This window comes from Delphinapterus leucas, chromosome 8, assembly GCF_059928025.1.
Source record: "Delphinapterus leucas isolate spDelLeu-1000000601 "Yukka" chromosome 8, BTC_Dleu_Yukka2, whole genome shotgun sequence".
Lineage (NCBI taxonomy): Eukaryota > Metazoa > Chordata > Mammalia > Artiodactyla > Monodontidae > Delphinapterus > Delphinapterus leucas.
This window is the reverse complement of record NC_143136.1, coordinates 97,377,211-97,399,524: the sequence shown is the minus strand read 5'-3', so window position 1 is coordinate 97,399,524 and position 22,314 is coordinate 97,377,211. Positions and strand designations below refer to the sequence as shown.

Sequence of the window (22,314 nt, the reverse complement as noted above, 5' to 3'; positions counted from 1 at the left end):
GATGTGTTTAAACTTACTTAGGAGGGTTTTGGACTATGTTCAAGAGTTTGATGATAATTCAGTAAGAGTTACATATAAAATTAAGCAAACTAAAAACCAAGGCAGTTAAATTATAAACTCCAAGAAAAGCAGAAATTCTATACAAAATAAAATATAATCAGAAGACCTCACAAGGAAAATATACAAATAGCTAATAAGCACATGAAAAAGTACTCAACAACATCAGTCATCAGAAAAATGCAAATTAAAACCAAAATGAGAAAGTTTACCCACCCAACCAGAATGGCTAAAATTAAAAAGACTGACACATCAAATGCTGGATCTGGATACGTAACCAGATCACTAACACATAGTTGGTGGGTATGCAAAAAGCTACAATCCCTTGGAAAAAGTTCTGTAAGTTTCTTATAAAATCAATCATGCATCTATCCTGTGACACAGCAATTCCATATCTAGGTATTTACACAAGAAAAATAAAAACATGTCCACAAGAAGACTTGTTTAAGAATGTTCACAGTACCCCAAAAATATTCACAGTAGTCAAAAACTTGGAACAGCTCAGGAGATTATCAACAGGAAAATGGACAGGGAGGCATACAATGGAATACAACCCAACAACAAAAAGCAACAAATTACTTGTATGTGCAACAACATGGATGAATCTTAAGATTATGATGAGTGAAGTCTTACCAAAGAGCACAACTTGTACAGTTCCATTTACATGAAACTCAAATATAAGCAAAACATGTATGTACTGGAAAAAATCTGAATAAGGGTTGCCTCCAGGGCATGGGGGCAGGGATTAACTAGAAAAGGGCATGAGATAACTTTCCAGGTTAACAGGTAAAGCTCTGTTATCTTGATAAGGATTTAGGTTACACAGATGTATAAATCTGTCAAACCCAGGGGATGGGCAAACTACATCATGCATCCTGAAGGCCAAATCTAGTCCACCACTTCTTTCTGTAAACAGAATTTTATTGGAACACAGCCATAGCCACTCATTTAAGTATTGCCTATGGCTGCTTCCTACTACAACAGCAGAGCTAATTAAGCAGCTGCAAAAGAGACCACATGGTCCACAAAGCCAAAAATATTTGCTAACTAGCTTTAAAGAAAGTCTGCCAATGCCCAGTCAAACCCATAAAATGGCAGGGTTAAGATGTGTGATTTTATAGAATGTAAGTTTTATATAAAAGAAAAAATGTAAACAATAATAAACTCTACTTGATGATAATGTATGCTAAAGTACTTAGGGGTGAAATGACTCCATCTGCAACTCATTTTGAAGTGATTAAAAAAATAAGATGGAGTGATAGAAGGATAACCCAATAGACAGATGTCCTAAAACAATTATAGTAAAATTAATAGCTGAGTCTAGGTTGTGGGTTTATTGGGCATTCACTGCAAGGTTCTTTTCAATTTTATGTTCATGGTCCAACCATAAACAATATTCACAATCACAATAAAATATAAAATATTAAAAATATTAAAATATTAATTTAACCCCAAATTAAACTATGTCACAGAAAGAGGGAGAAGGTAAGAATTTTGTGTTAAGGAGGGGATCAAAGGAAAAGAACGAAATACTCATCTTACCTAGCAGGGAGTTAATAGACTGTCTAATATTTAAAAAAAAAATACGGGCTTCCCTGCTAGCACAGTGGTTAAGAATCCACCTGCCAATGCAGGGGACATGGCTTCGAACCCTGGTCTGGGATGATCCCCCATGCCACAGAGCAACTAAGCCTGTGCGCCACAACTGCTGACCCTGAGCTCTAGAGACCGCAAGCCACAACTACTGAGCCCACGTGCCACAACTACTGAAGCCCGCGTACCTAGAGCCCATGCTCCGCAACAAGAGACGCCACGACAATGAGAAGCCCAACAAAGACCCAACACAGCAAAACAAATTAACATAAATAAATAAACAAACAAAAATACAAGAAATACATGATATAACTATCAAGAAAAACTCTTTAAAAATTTAAAGTGTTTGCCCGGGGGGAATCAAGGGTTCAAGGGTAGGGAGAGGTGAGGAAGGAAAATTTTAATTTAAATCTGATATTATAGCACTTGATTTTTTAACATTATGAACATGCATTGCTTTGGTTAAAAAAAAAAAAAAGAAAGAAAGAAAGAAAAACGTTTAAAAATTAAATTATATTGTAGTTTGTTACAAAGAATTACAAATGAAATAATAATGAGACCAGTTATTCTTTTAAAAAAGTGCCATGTTTCCAACTTTTTCCCCTGAAACTTACTGTTAAAGATACTAAAGATGATACAGCTTTATAACAAAGTCTTTAGATAAATGACAATTTAATAAACAAGAACGTATGTCCTATGAGTACAGATACAATGAAAACATTCTCATTAAATTTCTTCAAAAATTTCCTCACAGGGCTTCCCTGGTGGCGCAGTGGTTGAGAGTCCGCCTGCCGATGCAGGGGACACGGGTTCGTGCCCTGGTCTGGAAGGATCCCACGTGTCACGAAGCAGCTGGGCCCGTGAGCCATGGCCGCTGAGCCTGCGCATCCGGAGCCTGTGCTCCGCAACGGGAGAGGCCACAGCAGTGAGAGGCCCACGTACCACAAAAAAAAAAAAAAAAAAAAGATTTCCTCACAGAATTTAAAATTTGTACTTACCAAAAGAAAATAATGGTCTTCAGGTTCCGCCCTTAAATATTTAAAGATCACTTGCTCCATAAACCTTTCCATCAAGTCCCAATCTTCAACTATACCATGGCGGATTGGCCACTATTAAAACAAAAAATAAAACAGGAATTAAATCTTTACTAATATCAGAAAAAATCAAAAATAAAACAGATCATTAGTGAGTATTAGATGAGGATAGCATTTCTTAGGTGTGCTAATGACACGCAGATCATTAGAAGATGCATACTTAACTATTTAGAGATAAAAGAAATTATTTCTACAACATATTTTCAGATGTTTCAATTAAAAAACACAATGCAAATATATTAAAATGTTAAAAACTGTTCAATCTAGATGGAAGGTCATTGTACCGGTCTTTCTAGATTGCTAAAAGTTTTGTAATAATGGAAACGTAACCTATTAAAATTTAGCCTGTGAAAAGTACAGGTTATGACGATTTGCTTAATCTTTATTAGCTCTTTCACAAGTATTTGTTGTGTGCCTAATATATAAAACACAGTTGGTAAGTATAGAGCAAGAATAACCATAAATCAAGCAAGCAAAATTTTATAAGACAAGTCATATGTATTTGTTATGGAACCATGGTTCCAAAACTGAGCCCCAGGGTACTACAGCAAATTCTCAAAGACACTGCAAATATTTTACATTTTCCAGGGAAATCTGGTGATACTCAGAATCAGTTTGGCACTGCATACCTACTATTTTAAAGTAGTTCAGTTTCAACATCAGATCATACTAGATTCCCTTCAAGTAATATCACTTCTTTGAAAAGCTGGGTTGCCAGCAGTTGCTATGATGAAAACTAAATACCTCCCCAAAAAACCCATGTACAATAAGAAATGAAGATGGTGATGTGCAATCTGATTCCAGGTGTAAGAAACTGTGAAGTGCCCGACAAGCACATGCATCCTACTGGTAATTGTGATTATTTAACTATTAAAAATATGTTTTATTTTTTTCAAGTGGCTACTAAGTTGCTACTTAACAAACAGAACTGTTATTAATTTCTTTCTAAGTGATGCTGTAAAAAATTTTACTGAGACACTAAGGGCACTGAGAAAGTTTGTGAATCTCTGCAATAAAATAGTTTCACAGCACATGTAACTAAAGATTAGTATTCTGAATATATGAAGACTTACTTAAGCAAAGTAAAAACATAAGCATAAAACTTAAAAAAATATACAAAAGAAAAATAAACAAAAAAATACAGTTCCATGCACATAGTACAAATACACACCCAGTACTTAAGGCTGAATGCATTAGTGAAATAAATATCCTATAGTCATCTACTTAATCATTAAACCTTTTATCTATTAATTCCTAATATCCACATTTCACCATAGCCTTCTAGATACTTTCTAAGTCATTATACTTTAAAAAATAACTTTTAGTCCCCACTTTGCTTTAGGGAAGGAAAAAATGTACTACATCATTCATTTTATAACATTACTGGAACTGACATATTTTAATGTTCTAAGTGTTATTTATTCATTTATTCCTCATTTATTATTGTGCACCTACTATAACCATTGGCACAAATGCTAAGGATATGAACATCCTGCCATAAGGAGCTGTCCAGTGAAAGAAATAGATACAAACATAACCTTGTAAGTTTTTAAGGAAATAAAGTACCTAGGACAAGATGATCAACTTGGCTTCAGAGGGAAAATGGGAAGGCTCCTATTCCTCTATGACTGAGGAGGTCGTATCTAAGCTGGGTCTTAAAGGAGCAACCTTGTTAATTTTGTTTTTAGGGGGTGGGGTAAATAGAGAATAGAAACAAATATATACAAACACCGCAATAATATACAAACACAACAGTTATCGATGAAAAACACGTGTGCCTTTAGGGAAAGGGGTGTAGACAGATAGATCAGTTCTACATGAAGGGGACCAGGTTCTCAAAAACTATTACTTGCCTTGTATTTGGGTTTTATTCTATAAGAAACAGATCATCAGTAGAAATTTTCAAGCAGGGTATAAACAAGAATAGCTTTGATTTTTAATAAGATTATTATAGCAGCATTGGGAAAGCTGAAATGAATCTTAAAAGAACCAAGGAAGAGAGACAAAGAGCCCCAGTTGTGGTGTAAATAACACTAGGCCAGATTCAAGATTTCTGTCACTACAAGGGAAAACTCAAAGATATAATCACTAGGATTCTAGCTCTAGAGTCAGGATGGCAAGGATCTATTAATTAAGACACAAAAGTTGTGTTTTGTCTTATCTTGGAATAAGCAAGGGTAGAGTATATGTAATAAATTTTGTTTTGAGTATATTAAACTCAAGAGCCAGGTAGTAGGTAGGTGAAAGTAGGTACTTGGAAATGGGGTCAAGGAATTGGAAGTAGAGATGTAGGCTGTGGTTGTTGATGAAGGTGTGGATGAGACCACCTAGAGAAAGTCTCTAATAAAGAAATAAAAGAGAATCAAGGACAGTACCTGGGAAATACTGACATTTGAGTAGTAGGCAAAGGATAAAGAACCAGTGACAGCAGGGGAAAAAAATAAACAAGTAATAAATAAAAAGAATAGTCCAGGGCTTCCCTGGTGGCGCAATGGTTGAGAGTCCGCCTGCCGCTGCAGGGGACATGGGTTTGTGCCCCGGTCCAGGAAGATCCCACATGCCGCAGAGCGGCTGGGCCCGTGAGCCATGGCCGCTGAGCCTGCACGTCCAGAGCCTGTGCTCCGCAACGGGAGAGGCCACAGCAGTGAGAGGCCCACGTACCGCAAAAAAAAAAAAAAAAAAGAGGCCCAGCAGAGTAATCTTGTGAAAGAAAGACAAATCAAGAAGGATGAAAATTGTTACATATAATTGGATTTAACAAAGAGCTTATCAAATAATGAGACCAAATAAGAAGTTCGGTTTTAAAAGAGGAAAATAAAACAATAGCTAAAATGCTGAGGAAAGAAGGTAGAATTGAAAGAATTTTTGTCGTTTGGGTGTGTTTGTTGCATTTGGAAGACATGAAAATGTTTAAAAGAACAGAATCAATGCAGAGGAACTCTGGCCTCTCAGCTCACCGACTTCATCACATTCAAAGGTGTCTTTTCCATTTTGGCCACAGTTTAGATCATCACTATCATCTCTAAATCCCTGAAATGCAACTACACCCCTCTCTGATCACAACTTCTTATCTTTCTAGCATACTCCAGCACCTCACTATATTTCTCGCGATCACAATTAGACTTGCAGTCCACTGGTTGTTGTAATTCTTCCCTCGCCAAAAAGCATCCCCCTCACAACACACACAAACACACACACAGTTTAGATTTTAGGCCCCATCACTTTGACTATTCATACTTCCTTTTGTCATTCCATCTACCAAAACCCAACTCAGCACAGTCCTACCCTAAACTTGCCTATACCCAGAATGCTGATCACACAAATCACACAGAACTGGTCGATAAAACTAAGAATTCGTAATTGCTATTCCCAAATGGACCTAAATTTACCTGGCAAGCCTTTGTTTCCCTACTCTGTTATCCACAGTGATGATTTTAAATATTCTCCCTATCACTCAGATTTCACTTTCTCCCTGCTATTTCCTGGGCAGCAGAGATAACATCACCATGTATTTCACAAAGAAAGCAGAAGCCAACAGTCAGGAATCCAACTTTTCTTCACCAAATCTATAAAACTGATTCTATACTTACCTCTTTTTTCTTTTTCATTTTTTATAATGTAAGAGATCCTCCATATATCAATTAGATCATCTGGATTCCATCCCTTTAACTTTGTCAAGAGCCCTGTATTATACTCCACTTTCCTGTTACTTTAATCTTATTCTAATGACTCTTTCACACTAGCATTTAAGCATCTCTTCCACCTCACTGAATATTACTGTCATTTTTTCCTTGTCATTCATAATCCAATCTACTTTAATCCAGCCTCACTGCTCTTCTAAAACTATTCTTATTAAGGTTATAAATGACATCCTTGTAGCTAAAGACAGCAAATAACCTATGGGCTCTAGCTTACTTGGTCGCAGCATCCCACACTCTTATTTCTCCTTCCCGTTTACCCAGTCTCTCTAACTACGCCTTCTCAGTCTCCTTTGTAGGCTTTCCTCCTCCATCCAAACCTAAATGATGCGTTGATCAGGCTCTGTCCTAGGCCTATCCCTATGGAATCTTACCCCTTCCAAAGGTAACTAATACCTTCTAAATGTTTATCCCCAGTTGTGTCTTGTTTCTAAGCTCCAAGAGCCAAATATTTGTATAACTACAATCCACTTATAATTATTTCTTCAATGGCTTCCTTTCCACCAATTATAATAGACTTGAAGTCAGGAAAGCCATTTTTCTTATCTAATCTCAGCACTCTGTAAAGTTGTTTATACATGGTAGCTGTTTATTAATGAATAAATTACTAAAACGGAAGAAAAGAGGGACCAAGGAAGAAATGTGCAAATTAGGTAAAGTCAATTTGAATAGTGTTTCCCTTTTGGTGCAGGTTGGGTAGTGACCATGGGAGCAGACACAAGGAAAGTATCTGGGTTACTAGACTTGTTCTATGTCCTGAACTTTTATGATTACAGTCACAAAAAATTTTCAACTGTGTAACTAAGCCTTACCTATTTTACTGTATATAAATTATACCTCAATAATAAGGGAAAAGGAGGAAGAATGGTATGGAACAAACAAGAAAGGGAAAAAGATAAAAAGGAGGAAAGAGAGTGGTACTTCCAGATGACATAGGCTTCAAAAGGGCAGAAAGTGTGGGTCTGAATAAAGACGGGAGGGAAATATCTCTAGGTGTGGCAATGTGGAGGCAAGAGAAAGCCAATCACATTGATGATTCTGAGATGGAAAAAGTAAATACTGCTCACCTGAAGGGGCTAAAATCTTCCTCTTGGGGAAATAAAACCAGTACAGTCAAAGCAAGGCTGGGAGGAGCCACAGAGAAGAAGAAATTTCTATTGTGAAGAGGTTGAGGGTATTAGGCTTGTAATTGACTGAAATTCCAAGTGGCACAATTATAGAACTAATTTTTTGAAAGAGAATGTTATTTATATTTATACAAATCATAAAAATATACCTTTGTTGCATATGTAGGTTTTTCTATTGCTTCATCACCAATGAAGAAGTCTAGGTCATCAACACCTTTCATCACCCTCCTTTGAGCTTGATCACCCACTTTTGCTGACTCCTTAATAGCAATACCTTTAAAATAGAAGTTATTTATACATGTCAAAAATTGTATTTTTTTCAAGTGAGACAAATTTTTCACTTGTATTTCTTCCGTAATAAAATGTTACTAAATAGAACATGATCTAGTATATTTAAAGTGTCAAATTAAAGCAAAAAGGTCATTAAAAAAAAAAGACAAAATTCATCTAACACAATAAAAACTCAACTTCCACCCAGAGACAAGGCCTCAAGTGTAAAAAGCGCCCCTCCCCCAAAAAAAGTACTGCTGTGGGAATGTTTCAGTTATGTTTTTAAAAACTATGTGAGATCTATTTTGATTTGAGTAAAATTATAATTTCACCAAGTCAACCTATGCTTGATGGACAATCAGAAAGAAAAAACTGAAAAACAGTTATAAAAGTAGGAAAATTGCACGGGGAATTTATTTTTAAAGCTTTCTTCATATTTCTATCCTATTTGCATTATTATGAGCTAGCAATTTAGGTATAACGCTGGCATAAAGACCTGATAAACTTAAATCACATATACAAAAGGAAATTTCAAATCATTTAGGTAAAACCCACAACAATCTCCTTATATAATTTCAGAAATCCAGCATACAGTTCTAGACCTAAAACTTGTATATTTCTTAATTAAGTTATAAATTTCTGAATCCTTCAAGTTCAACAGTTCTTCATTCAAAATATCTGCCTGGGGACTTCACTGGCGGTCCAGTGGTTAAGAGTCTGTGCTTCCACTGAAGGGGATCTGGGTTCCATCCCTGATCAGGGAACTAAGATCCTGCATGATGCACGGTACGGCCAAAAATTAAAAACAAAAGAAAAATCTGCATGCACATAAGCTGATGTGGCACCCAACTGTTACACTTTCATTTAATAACAATTTATATCCTTAACAAGGTAGGTAGAAAATACTGAAGGAAATTCTAAATCCAATCTACTTCTAAATGTTAGAAAGCTTCTCTAGCAATTTATTTACAATGTACACAGACATCAGATGGCTCACTATAAACTTCCTAAAAAACAAAGATTATGAAAATAACTTTGAACCATATCCACAGGTTTTCCAGATCAAATATCCGTGCTCATCAGTGGCAGTGATTATATTGGCTCATTATAAAACTACACCTGCAGCATTAAGACTGGCTGCGTGAAAAAAAAACCCAAAATCAAAAACCTTCTTTCATACACAAATGGATTTTTAACATGCCACAGCTTCTCATAAGACAATGAAAACTAAAACTGCAAATTTTGGCAGAAAGGTGAAATAGAGAAAGGATACAATGGTGATGAGAACCCAAGGTTCAAAAGTTCAAAATTATATGGGCTTCCAACAAAGACTGAACACAGCCACTTAAGAACATAAGCAAAACCAAACTTTACAAGGATGAGAGTTAACATATCAGTAATCTCCTGAAATAAATGTTTAATCACAACATAATGTTTTATAAAAGATTATAAATTAAGAGATTACAAAATCAGCATTTTATGGGTTGAACTGTGTACCCCCAGAAAGATATGTTTAGGTCCTAACTTCTAGCACCTCAGAATGTGACCTTATTTGGAAATAGGGTCTTTCAAGTTAAAGTGAGGTTAGCAGGATGGGCTATAATGCAATGACTGGTGTTTTTATAAAAATAGGAAATTTGGACATATCCACACACAGAAGAAAAACAATATGAAGACACACAGGGCAGCCATGTGACTGGAGTGATGCATATACAAGCCAAGGAACATCAAGGACTGTCAGCAAACACCAGAAGCTTTAAGAGGCAAGGGAGATTTCTCCCCTAAAGCTGTCAGCAAGATCTTGGTCCTGCTGACACCTTGATTTCAGACTTCTCCAGGACTGTAAGTTTCTGTTGTTTTAAGTCACATGGTTTTTGGTACTTTGTCTCGGCAGCCTTGGGAAACTAATACAACCAATACACAATGGTATAATACTAAACTCAAATATAACTAATGTCAAGTACTAGTCCACAAAAGTACTTCCATTTTAGTCAGCAATAGAGGCAATATTTGTTGTCAAAGTCTTAAACAACAAACTATCAATATGTTTATATATAAATGTGGGACAAAAGTAAAAAAACAAAACAAAACAAAAAAGCAAATCTGTCCCTCAGTGTAGACAACAAATATGCATGAATAAAACATAAAGAAAAAGACAACAGTACTACAAATTAAGACCACTGTATTCCTATGAATGAGCAACAGTGTCCCCTAAAATCTATTCCAGGCATTAAAGAATTAGGCTTAGGTAACAGCCTAAATTCTTAGATGGTAAGAATTAGATTATTAGATAATAATCCCTAGAGAAGTATACCAAAAGTATATCAGAAGTGCAAAAGTCAAATAGGTTTGTTTCTAGAGAGTGAAAGTATGTACTAGCTCCCCCTTTAAAGACAATTTTGACACACACTTCACACATTTTAAATTTTGTTCTCACTATATATAAACAACAAAACAATCAACCTGTTCAAGTCTGATGAGTACCCAATTGAGACTAAAGATCTGCAACTTTGGGCAAGCCCAGTAATTTCTACCTCATTCTCAACTTCACAGATTTTGAATCCTAAGCTGCTTTCACTATTCTCTGCATGTTTATTTTTCCATGTCCTTCTTATTTTCATAATAAGAATACACAAAAATATTCAAACAGTCTAATACTAGTGATACTAGAACTGTCTAGGAGTTAGCACCACCAAGGAATGGCTCAAAAGGTTTATCATCTGATATGCTAAAGTCTTAACTTGGCATAGGTCAGGTGGTTCAGAAATGTTACTACATTATGTACAAAAGGTGAAATGTCTAAAAGTCAGAAGCCCAGAACAGGTTCATCTAGGAACACATACATAGCCCAGGCTAACAAATATGAGTGCTAAGAAACCAAGTGTGAGAGTATTTTTTAAAAACTTCTGAAAGACAAACTATTGAAAGTGGACAGTCAGCTAAAGTGAAGTTAACAGAAATAAGATAAAACAAAAACAATGTAAGTATGGTTATAAGATGTCAGAAAACAGCTGAAGTCCGCATCTCTAAAGATGAGATGCCATCCTTATTTTGAAACATGAGCTCTTGTCAGGGATGTCAACAAGCACGAGTCCTGCAAACAATCACATCCACAAACCAAAGGATAGCCTTTGTAGGCGTGTGATGGGGAATGCATTACTTAATAGTAACACACACACATTATTAACAGCAATACCCTCAAAGCAGAAAACTGTTTAATTATCAACTCATTCATTTTTGTCTTTAAAAAGGTATTTGGCAGATCTGGTAAATGAAGAGCTAAACAGAGATCTGAAATGAATGGTCAGAGGTACAGAAATGAGGCCATGCTTAGAACTTGGCAAACCATGTTTTTAAAGGACTAAATCTTACAGAGTGTCAAAAATGATTATTTATTTTACTTTATTAAAAGATATTAAATCAGCTTATTTGTGACTTAAAAGAAATACTTACAGGAAGGGATGATAAACTGTGGTTCTGTATTTCCAGCATATCCTAGTTTTGTATACCTGAAAAACATAAAGAATTTCATAAGGATTTCACAAATATCTCAGCAATTATGAATTTAATTCTTAGATTTCCATTTGTTATAAAGTGAGATTCCACTCTGGGTAAATACTATACAAAATTCCATCGTTTCAGTTCATTTAAACATCTCTGCTTTCAAAATTATATCAAAATTATAAATACCCATAGCTTTTAACCAGGAACTGCACTTCTAGAAACTGATCCTACAGGGATATTCATACATGTACAAAATAACATATAACAGGGCCTTTTGCGACAATCTTGCTTATAATAGCAAAAGACTGGAAATAAACAGCCATCAAACTAGTTAAGTATGCTTCGTTTATACTATAGAATATTAGGCAGTTATTAAAAAAGAGATTGAAGAAGCTCCTTATGTACAGATATGGAACAATCTCCAAAACGTATTGTTCACTGAACAAAAGCAAGGTACAGAACAATGGTTCAACTATGTGATATTTGTATAAAAGTAAAGGGTAGGGGTAAAACATGTAAAACACAAGCTGCTCATCTCCTTACACGGCCCTGCAATAAACCTTTCTCTGCTCCAAACTCCGATGTTTCGGTTTGGCCTCATCGTTCAGTAGCACCTTCAGAAAAACTCTTCCTTCTACAGCTAGTAGACACTTTGATAACTTTTCCTTCCCTTAAGCTTTAAACATGGGATTAAACAGCTTGGATTCTTCTTAAATCTGCCATTTGGATAATTGGATTATTTAGTATAGGAGTCAGACATGGGACAAACGTTCACATTTGGAAGTTACTTACTCAAATTGACTACAGATCCATGCAATTGCTATCAAAATCCCAACAATGTTTTTTTGGGAGAAAGAGAAAATCCATCCTAAAATTCATATGGAATCTCAAGGGACTATGAATAGCCAAAACAATCTCAAACAAAGTTGGAGGTCTCACACTTCCTGATTTAAAAACTTAGTACAAAGTTACAGTAACAAAAGCTGTGTGGCACTGACATAGAGACACACAGACTAATGGAACAGAACAAAGCCCAGAAATAAATCCTCCCATATATGGTCAAATAATTTTTGACAAGGGTGCCATAACCATTCAAACAGGGAAAGGACAGTCTTTTTGAGAAAGGGTGCTGGGAAAACTGGATATCCATTATTTAATGAACATGGACTTTTATCTTATACCACATACAAAATTTAACTCAAAATGGATCAAGACCTACGTATAAGATCTAAAACTATAAACCTCTTTGAGGAAAATATAGGGGACAAAGCTTTATGACATTAAATTTGGCAAGGATTTCTTGGACATGACACAAGGAGGCAACAACAACCATAAAAAATAAATTGAACATCATCAAAATTAATAACTTTTGGGTACCAAAGGACACTATCAATAGTGTGCAAAGGCAACCCACAAAATGGAAGAAAACAGTTACAAATCATATATCTGATAAGGAGTTAATATCCAGAATATATAAAGAACTCCTACAACTCAACAACAAAATAAACAACCCAGTTTTTAAAACAGGCAAAGGACTTGAATAGACGTTTCTCCAAAGGAGATATACAAAAGGCCAACAAACACATGAAAAGATGCTCAACATTATTAATAATTAAGAAAATTCAAATCAAAACCAAAGTGAGATACCACTTCACATCCATTAGGATGGCTATTACCAAAACATCAAAAACAAACAAAAATATCAGTGAGGATACGGAGAAACTGGAACCTTTGCACACTGCTGATAGGAATGTAAAATGGTGCAGCTGCTACAAAAAACAATATGGCAATTCCTCAAAAAATTAATCACAGAATTACCACGAAATCCAGCAATGCCATTTCTGGGTATATACCAAAAAAAAAAAAGAAAGCAGAGGCTTCAACAGATTTTTGTACACCAATGTTCACAGAAACATTATGCATAATAGACAAAAAGGTGGAAGCAATGCAAGGGTCCACCGACAAATGAATGGATAAACAAATGTGGTATATACATACAATGGAATATTAGTTAGCCTTCAAAAGGAAGGAAATTCTGACACATGCTACTACATACAATATGAATGAACCTTGAGGACATCATCCTAAGTGAAATAAGCCAATCACAAAAGGTCAAATACTATATGATTCCACTTAAATGAGGTACCCAAAATAGTCAAATTCACAGAGACAAAAGCTGGATGGTGGCTGCCAGGGATGGAGGTGGGGTATGGTTGTTACTGTTTTATGGGTACAGAGTTTCAGTTTGGTAAGATGAAAAAGTTCTGAAGAAGAATGGTGGTGATAGTTGTGAATGTACTTAATGCCACTAAACTGTACACTTAAAAATGGTTAAAACTGTCAATTTTATGTTGTGTATATTTTACAACAATTTTCTTAAACAGCTACGTAAACTTGACAGCTACTGGGGAAAATAATTAAATTCTGTACATATCATACATGTTAAAACAAAATAAATCTAAATGGATGAAATATTAAAACAGGGTAGGGAAATAAACCAAAAACTTTAAAAGGTAATGCAGGATAACGTCTTTATAACCCTGGAACAGGGGAGTCTTAGTAACTATAATTCAAAATCCAGACATTAAAAAAAGACTGATACTCCAATTATGTGAAAATTTAAAAGTTCTTCACAAAAACATACCAAAGGTAGCCAAAAGAAAAATGACCAAAAGAGAAAAATTATCTGCGCTCAGAGACAAAGAGTTAATCACCTTAATATATAAAGGATATCTAGGAGGTGATGTCAACAAGGGAGGGAAATAAGGAGAGAAGAAAGTGAAAGGTAAAAGACAATAACCACTCAAAGAAAAAGAAATATAAATGGCTATAAACGAAAAGATGCTCGACTCTGTGGGGTAAAAAAAGAAAAACAAAGGCAAATTAAAAGTACACTGAGGAGGGCTTCCCTGGTGGCGCAGTGGTTGAGAGTCCGCCTGCTGATGCAGGGGACACGGGTATGTGCCCCGGTCTGGGAAGATCCCACATGCCGCGGAGCAGCTAGGCCCATGAGCCATGGCTGCTGAGCCTGCGCGTCCGGAGCCTGTGCTCCGCAACGGGAGAGGCCACAACAGTGAGAGGCCCGCATACCGCAAAAAAAAAAAAAAAGTACACTGAGGTAAATTTCATACATTCCTAGTTGGAATGATAGAAAATAATCAAAATCATTTGTAAATAAAACAGCCACTTTGGAAAACACTTAAACATTCACTTACCATATGACCCAGCAATTCTAATTCTAGGTATATACCAAAGAAAATATGTCCCCACAAAGAAGTGTAAACATTTGTTCACAAGAGCATTATTCATAATGGCCGAAAACTGGAAGCACAGTATATTCATCAAGAAAACAGATAAGCAAGGCTTGATATATTCATACAAACCAAAATTATTCCATCTATGAAGAATCATGAAAACGTAACCCATTCTCTAAGGAAAAGATACTCAACAGAAGACGAAATGACACAGTGTTGGAATTATCAGATAAAGACTTGAAAGCAGCTGTGACTATCACAATGAAATAGTAATGACTAATAGTAAATATCACAGAAACTCCAAAACTATTAAAAAGAACAAATGAAAATTACAGAACTGAAAAATGCAATGCCAGGTATAAAAAATTCTCTGGATGAGCTAAACAGCAGAACAGAGGAAATAATCAGTGAACTTGAAGGCAGATCAGTAAAACTCATTCAGTCTGACAAGAGGGGAAAAAAATTAAAAAGAGAGACACAAAGTGAAAAGAATAGACCCTCAGAGACTTGGGGAACAATATCTGAAAGGTGACATAGGTTCCAGAAGGAAGGGAGAGAGAGAGAGAGATGCAGAATAAATCCAAAGAAAACTATACCTAGGCACATCATAATCAAACTACTGAAAATCAAAGATAAAGAAAAATCTTGAAAGCAGCTGGAGAAAAATGGCTCATTAACAGGAAACAAAAATTCAAATTACTAGCACCTTCTTATGAGAAACTATGGAGGCCAAAAGACAGTGGAATAACATTTTTTAAGTCTGAAGGAGGTGCAAATATAGTCAGCCCAGAAATCTTTTAAGAGCAAAAATATCCTTCAAAAATGAAAGTGCAATAAAGACATTTTTCAAATAAAAGAAAACTCATTCTCCAGGATAGATCACACCTTGGGTCACAAATCAAGCCTCGGAAAATTTAAGAAAACTGAAATCCTATCAAGCATCTTTTCTGGCCACAATGCTATGAGACTGGAAATCAATTACAGGAAAAAAACTGTAAAAAACACAAACACATGGAGGCTAAACAGTGCACTACTAAATAACCAAGAGATCACTGAAAAAATCAAAGAAGAAATAAAAAACTACATAGAAACAAATAACAATGAAAACACGACGACCCAAAACCTATGGGACGCAGCAAAAGCAGTTCTAAGAGGGAAGTTTATAGCAATTCAACCTCACTTCAAGAAACAAGAAAAATCTCAAATAAACAATCTAATCATACACTTAAAACAACTAGAGAAAGAAGAATAAAGAAAACCCAAAGTCAGTAGAAGAAAAGAAATCATAAAGATCAGAGCAGAAATAAATGAAATAGAAATGAAGAAAGCAAAGATCAATAAAACTAAAAGCTGGTTCTTTGAGAATATAAACAAAATTGATAAACCCTCAACCAGACTCATCAAGAAAAAAGGGAGAGGACGCAAATCAATAAAATTAGAAATGAAAAAGGAGAAATCACAACTGACATTGCAGAACTACAAAGGATTATATACATGGAATCTAAAAATAAATAAATGGTACTGATGAACCTAGTTGCAGGGCAGGAATAAAGAGGTAGACATAGAGAATGGACTCGATGACATGGGGCGGGAGGGTGAAGTGAGAGTAGCATCGACATATATACACTACCAAATGTAAAACAGTTGGCTGGCGGGAAAGCAGCAGCACAGCACAGAGAGATCAGCTTGGTGCTTTGCGATGACCTAGAGGGGTGAGATAGGAAGGATGGGAGGGAGACTCAAGATGGAGGAGATATGGGGACATGTGTATGCATATGGCTGATTCGCTTTGTTGTGCAACAGAATCTAACACGGTATTGTGAAGCAATTATACTACAATAAAGATCTATTAAAAAAAAGAAAAAAGAAAAGAAAACTCACTGCCATCAAACCTGAGCTAAATAAAGTTCTTCAGGCTGAGGGGAAACGATACCAGAGGGAAACTGTGGTATTAATGAAGAACATCAGAAATGGGAAACAGCTAGGTAAATGAGACTTTTTTCTGCTTAATTTTTTAACACACTTTTGACTATTTACAGCAAAAATCAAATTATCTTGTGGGGTTATAACATATGCAGATATAATACCTATGATAACTATAGCATACAAGGACAGTAGGGTAGAGGGAGTGTCAAGAGAGTTAACAGATCTACAGAGAGGCATGGTTCCTACTCTGCATAAAGTTTTAAATTATTAACTCTAAGTAAAAAAATAAATAAGACGGTATACCAAAATTCAACTGTACCAATTTTTACGTTAAATGTAACACACTACAGTCTCCAATTAAAAGGGAGGAAGGAAGAGAGACAGAAGAAAGAGAAAGGAAGAAAGAAAAAGGAAGAAAGCCCCAACTATATATTGTCTGCATGATACGCACTTTAGAGATGGAGAATGAAGATGGATGGAAGGCAAATAGTAAACGTAACTCTGAAGTGGCTGTATTGATATCAGATGAAACTTCTTGAAGAAAAAGAGTTAACACCAGAGATAAAGAGAAATTTTATAATAATAAAAGGATAAATTCATCAAGAAGACATAACAATCTTAAATGTACATGTGCCTATTAACAGTTTAACGTCAAGCATGGTTTAATAGTACAAAAATCAAGGCTCTACTTTTTAGAACACCTCAATGAATTTCACTGGTTGGAAGACTACCCTATTTCCCTTCCCAGACTCATCTAAGTACCCACAATTCACTTTCATAATCCTCAACCCCTGCAATATACTCTGTTATGTCTGAAGTAGAAAGAATCACTTTTATAAAGCCTTGATAATTATATTTAGGAACAAAAAACATAAATCCTAGCTCTTACAAAATATAAATGCTCCATCCTTCTTTTCATTGTTGCTCTTGTTTTATTTTATCCTAATCCTTTTTTTCCTCAAAGGCCCTTTTCAAATCTTCCATTTTCATCAGTCCTTTGGGAACACATCTGATTTTCACAGTATGATTCCCAGGCAAAAATTAGTACAGTCCTAATACCTTCCAACTTGCAGTTCCTTAAAAAATGGTGCGTGTGTATGTGTTTTCCTGCCTATGTACACGTGTGTCTATTTTTAATATTAATTACACTATACTTTATTACTTTGAAATATCTCGAGAATACTTTCACATCTAGTCCTAAACAGGGAAAATATATTTTGTGAATACCTTGATACTTTCATATCAAATATTTTATGTCAATTGTAAACAAAAATTTACATATATGTAGAGAAAAAATAAAACTACATAGGAATAATTCTATTATATAATGCTAGCATATACATACACTTTGTCTTCTGGAAGTCTACACAAGAGATAGTAAATTCTGATTATCTACAGAGAGCAGGATGGGAGAATTTTGTTTTTCAAATTAGTACTTGTCTTAAATGGTCTAACCATGCACTAAATTATTTTTTAAAAGAATTTTTGAATAGGTAACATTAGCCCATGATAAAAATTTTAACAAATAAAAGAAGAAGCAGTACTAAAGTAAGTTTCCCTACCACATAAAAAGTACTAAAGTAAGTTTCCCTACCAGGCCTATCTCCTAGCCATCCCACTGCTAACCCAAGAGGCAGTCACTTATGTATTCCAGAGATAATTCATGCATAGAGAGGCATGTATGTTACTTTAATTTAAAACATGTCATTGGGTTATCCGGGTAGTGAAATCATTAATCTACTTCACTTCTTTATGCTTTCCTATACTTAAATAAGAAAGTGTCATTTTCTAAGTGGTGTTTAAAAAGAGACCATAAAATGAAAAAGACAAAGCTATCCTAAGTTTATGAAATTCATAAGGGCAATATAATACTTTGAAAAACTAAACCAAATTTTTTCTTTGTGGCCCAGGGAAGCAAGTTAAATATACAGAAAATCTCCCTGGACTGTGGTAGCAACGGGAAAAGATCTACAATGCTGGTTTTGGTCAGCAAAGTTGGAAATTGCTTTGAGAAAGGAATACAGTAAAGGAGAGAATTCAAAAGCACTTTTGAAGTTATCAAAGTGATTAGAAGAACAGCAGTGGAAATGTAATAAAGTTAGGAGAGAGGGAAAGCTCGGATTGATAGAAATGAACAGCAAAAAAAAAAAAAGAATTTTATACAAGAAATGGTTACTTTATTGTGGTCCTAACTGCCTCTGGGCAGGGGGGAAAGTGGATTTGAGGAGAGCCATTTATAATGTTGTTTCAGTCTTAAAAAACAAAAAGAAATGAATCATTACCAGGTAATGATTCTGATAAACAGGGGTATATGTTATACTATTCGGTATACCTTTCTAAAAGGAAGAAATTTATTTATGGAAAGAATATTTTTAAGTAGTAAAACCAGTTAAAAGCAGTAGCATCCCTCATGTTGGATACTATTTTTAATTCTGCAAATTCATGTTTATTTATTGAAAGCATGTAGTTGATTTGACAGAGTACTTTTTTATTTAATACAATGGTTCACTTTTCTTTTTGCTTTGAAAAGCCTTATCAAGCAAAAAACTACTTGAAGATCCCAATACATTACACACATTGAACCACTAAATGAGAACAGAATCTTTAAAAAAAAAAAATTACATTTCAAAAATGAACTGGAATAAAAAGCTAGGACAAAAATCATTCCAGAAAAGAACAAACATGTACCAAAGCTATTACGCTAAATATGGTGTGTGACTCTGTAGACTACCTAAGGGAGAAACAGCAGTAGAGTTTTAACTTTCAATGTTTCAACAATTTTAAACCATACAACAAAATGAATATAAGGACCCTAGAACTTTAGGGTGGATAGAACCTTAATAATAGTACAACCCATTTTCCAAAATTTCTTGGTATTGAGAATCACTAATTTAAAGTTGAAAGAATTTTATCTCAATATGAATGACCAGCTTCCACCCTAACATACTATAAAAACAAAGTAAAGTACACATAGAGATTTTTACATAACAAGCATATAATTTTCAAATTTTAAGTGAAAACGGAGGTCTACAAATGAATCCGAATGCCAACTTTCATGATATCTCAAGTCTCAGCTTTTAGCACAAGAATGTAATGGCTAATTCACAGGGAATTAGCTATAAAGATAACTGGCAATTTTTTAAAAAGCATTTCCATTTCCAGTTCCCTCCAATGTTCTTCTCATTACATGAAAGTCACTATTTAACACAAAAAGACTGACAAGACTGTTGAGTGGAAGAACCTGGATTCCTAAATGTCAACAGAAATATTCTCCCAGTTCTTCCAGATCTAAAACTTAAAATCTAATAATTCCTTTTCACTCTTAGGGAGGAAAGAACATGGACCACAGAATCAGAAAATCATGAGTGAAATGTTTGTTCCACCATTTACTGTCTTGTGATTATAGACTTTATTCCTAAGGAATAAAACCAAATTTGCAAGGCAGTCACGACAATTAAGATAACAGTGGATGGCACTCACTAAGTATTCAGTAAACATTTCCTTCCCCAGACCATTTTCCTTTATCCAGAGTCCTTTTTTTCCTTCTATCCACTCCCATAATTATTCTTTCAAAGACTCTTGGCGATGTTTTCCCAACCTCTTTGCTACTAACCAGTCCAAGCGTCCACCACGAAACATGTAGACTACAGCAGTCAATACTTGTCCCACGACAGAAGCCAGTCACAAATGGCCACAAGTTGTATAACTCCATTTATATGAAATAGCCAAATAGGCAAATCCACAAGGATAGAAAGTAAATTAGTGGTTGCCAAGGGTTGAGGGTGACGAGAATGGAAAGTTTCTGCAAATGGGTATGAAGTTTCTTTTTGGTGTGATAAAAATGTTCTAAAATTGACTGTGGAGATGGTTGCACAACCTGGTGATATACTATAAATCACTCAATTATACACTTTAAAAGGGTAAATTTTACGGTATGTGAATTATATTTCAATAGAGCTGTTAAAAACAAAATAAAATAAAACACTAGACTCAGACTAATACTGCATAAATTTAACTTTTATCAGTCTTCTGCTTAATGATCTACACAATCAACTGCCCATCAAATCATTCCAAACAATTGTGTCCCATTTAAACTCCTTCTGAAATAAGGCAGGATAATTAATAAATAAAATACTTGCTGTCCCAAAGCTCCCAATAGGAATACCTCAATTCCCAGTAGGGCAATCTCCTAACTGATCCCTCCCTCAAATATTTTGAGACTACTTCCTGACTTCCCTTCATCAATAAACTATTTGCTGGGCATTATTAAATACTATGCATGAGGCCATAACTTGGAGACTGAACAAAAGACATCCTGCCATCATAAAGCTTTCAACTTAGCTTACACATCTTACCCTGACAAAGTCTTCCTACCCTTCCATCTATCATATCCTATTTATACTTTTCCAAGGATTTGATCAAATTCATAAACCAACCTCCACCTACTACAGCCCTTATTAATCTCCCCAAACAACTAAATACTAAAATGCCATCCTTACTAATGAGAACCTACTCTTTTAGCACAGGGAACTCTACTCAATACTCTGTGGTGACCTAAATGGGATGGAAATCCAAAAAAGAGAGGATATATGTATAGCCGATTCATCTTGCTGTACAGTAGAAACTAACACAACATTGTAAAGCAACTATACACCAATAAAAATTCATTTAAAAAAAATGTTGGCAATGCCTACATAACCAGAAAAAAAAAAATACTATTTCAGTCCTGGTTTGTGCAGCAGGTCACATTGCTGGTATTTATAATCACCTTCTTTCAACACCCTTGTCCTCACCCAACACTCAGCTCTTCATGGTTCTTTGCCTGAGGAGATGACTCAACATTCAATCTTGAATGCTTTGACCATTAGATGTTCTGCCTCAATTAGGTTATTATAATTATCCATTGACTTTTCTCCCCAGCTTTACTGACAAATAAAATTGTAAGATATTTTAATAAATAAAATAAATGCCATCCTTAATTATTTCACATACATTAGTTTCATCTCTGTAACTTAACTGTAAGCTTCAAGTATAAAACCATGCCATCGCTTTCTGTACATACCAGTGTTCAGCATAGAACTGAAAACACTGTAATAGTGAAATAAGTAATTAATTACTTTCAACACCCTTAATAACTAGAACCACCATTATTTACTGTATGCCAATTATTTTGCTATGCACTTTACATTATCTCTAATATTTATCATTACCCTGGATGTTGTCTCTTTTTACATATTGGGAAACTGCAACTCAGAGAAGAAACCACTTCAGAGAAACAGCAAAGCTAGATTTGAACTTAAGTATCTATCAGCCTCCAGTCAATGCTGGTTTGTACTGTCTCCCTAAAGCATGAGCGATTACATACACAATAAAACCAGAGAAAGAACTAACAGTATAGTTTATCATGCTACCTATGTGATCTCTGGCAAGTAATTTACACTCTGTGTCACAGTTTCATCCGTAGAAGAGAATAACAGTAACTATCTCATAGGGCTAGGTATAAAATGAATTAATATATGTAATGCAATCAAACGAACAGTGTATGGCACATAGTATGCACTACATGACTGTCGGCTATTATTTTTTTATCATCATAAATCACCATAACGAAGTCATCAAATATACTTCCTATTCTCATAAACCTGGTTTATAACAGATTGTGGCTTCATACTGCCTACAACATGAACGAAGTTAGTATAGAATTCAAGGCCTTCCAGGCTTCCATAATCCAGCTCCAACATCTTTCTACTTTAATTCAACCCAAGAAGCACTTACTGAGCACCTTCCATAT

The 22,314-nt window shown here is 35.1% G+C and overlaps 1 protein-coding gene across 1 annotated transcript in view; it reads right to left on the bottom strand.

Moving 5' to 3' along the window:
- ACTR3 (actin related protein 3) overlaps positions 1-22,314 on the bottom strand; it is a 57,246-nt gene that overhangs the window by 24,672 nt on the left and 10,260 nt on the right. The window contains exons 2-4 of the mRNA XM_022590658.2: positions 11,293-11,348; positions 7,719-7,843; positions 2,649-2,759 (exon numbers count right to left, since the gene is read on the bottom strand). Of these exons, the coding sequence (XP_022446366.1) occupies positions 2,649-2,759; positions 7,719-7,843; positions 11,293-11,348 (292 nt within the window). The remainder of the gene's footprint in view (positions 1-2,648; positions 2,760-7,718; positions 7,844-11,292; positions 11,349-22,314) is intronic.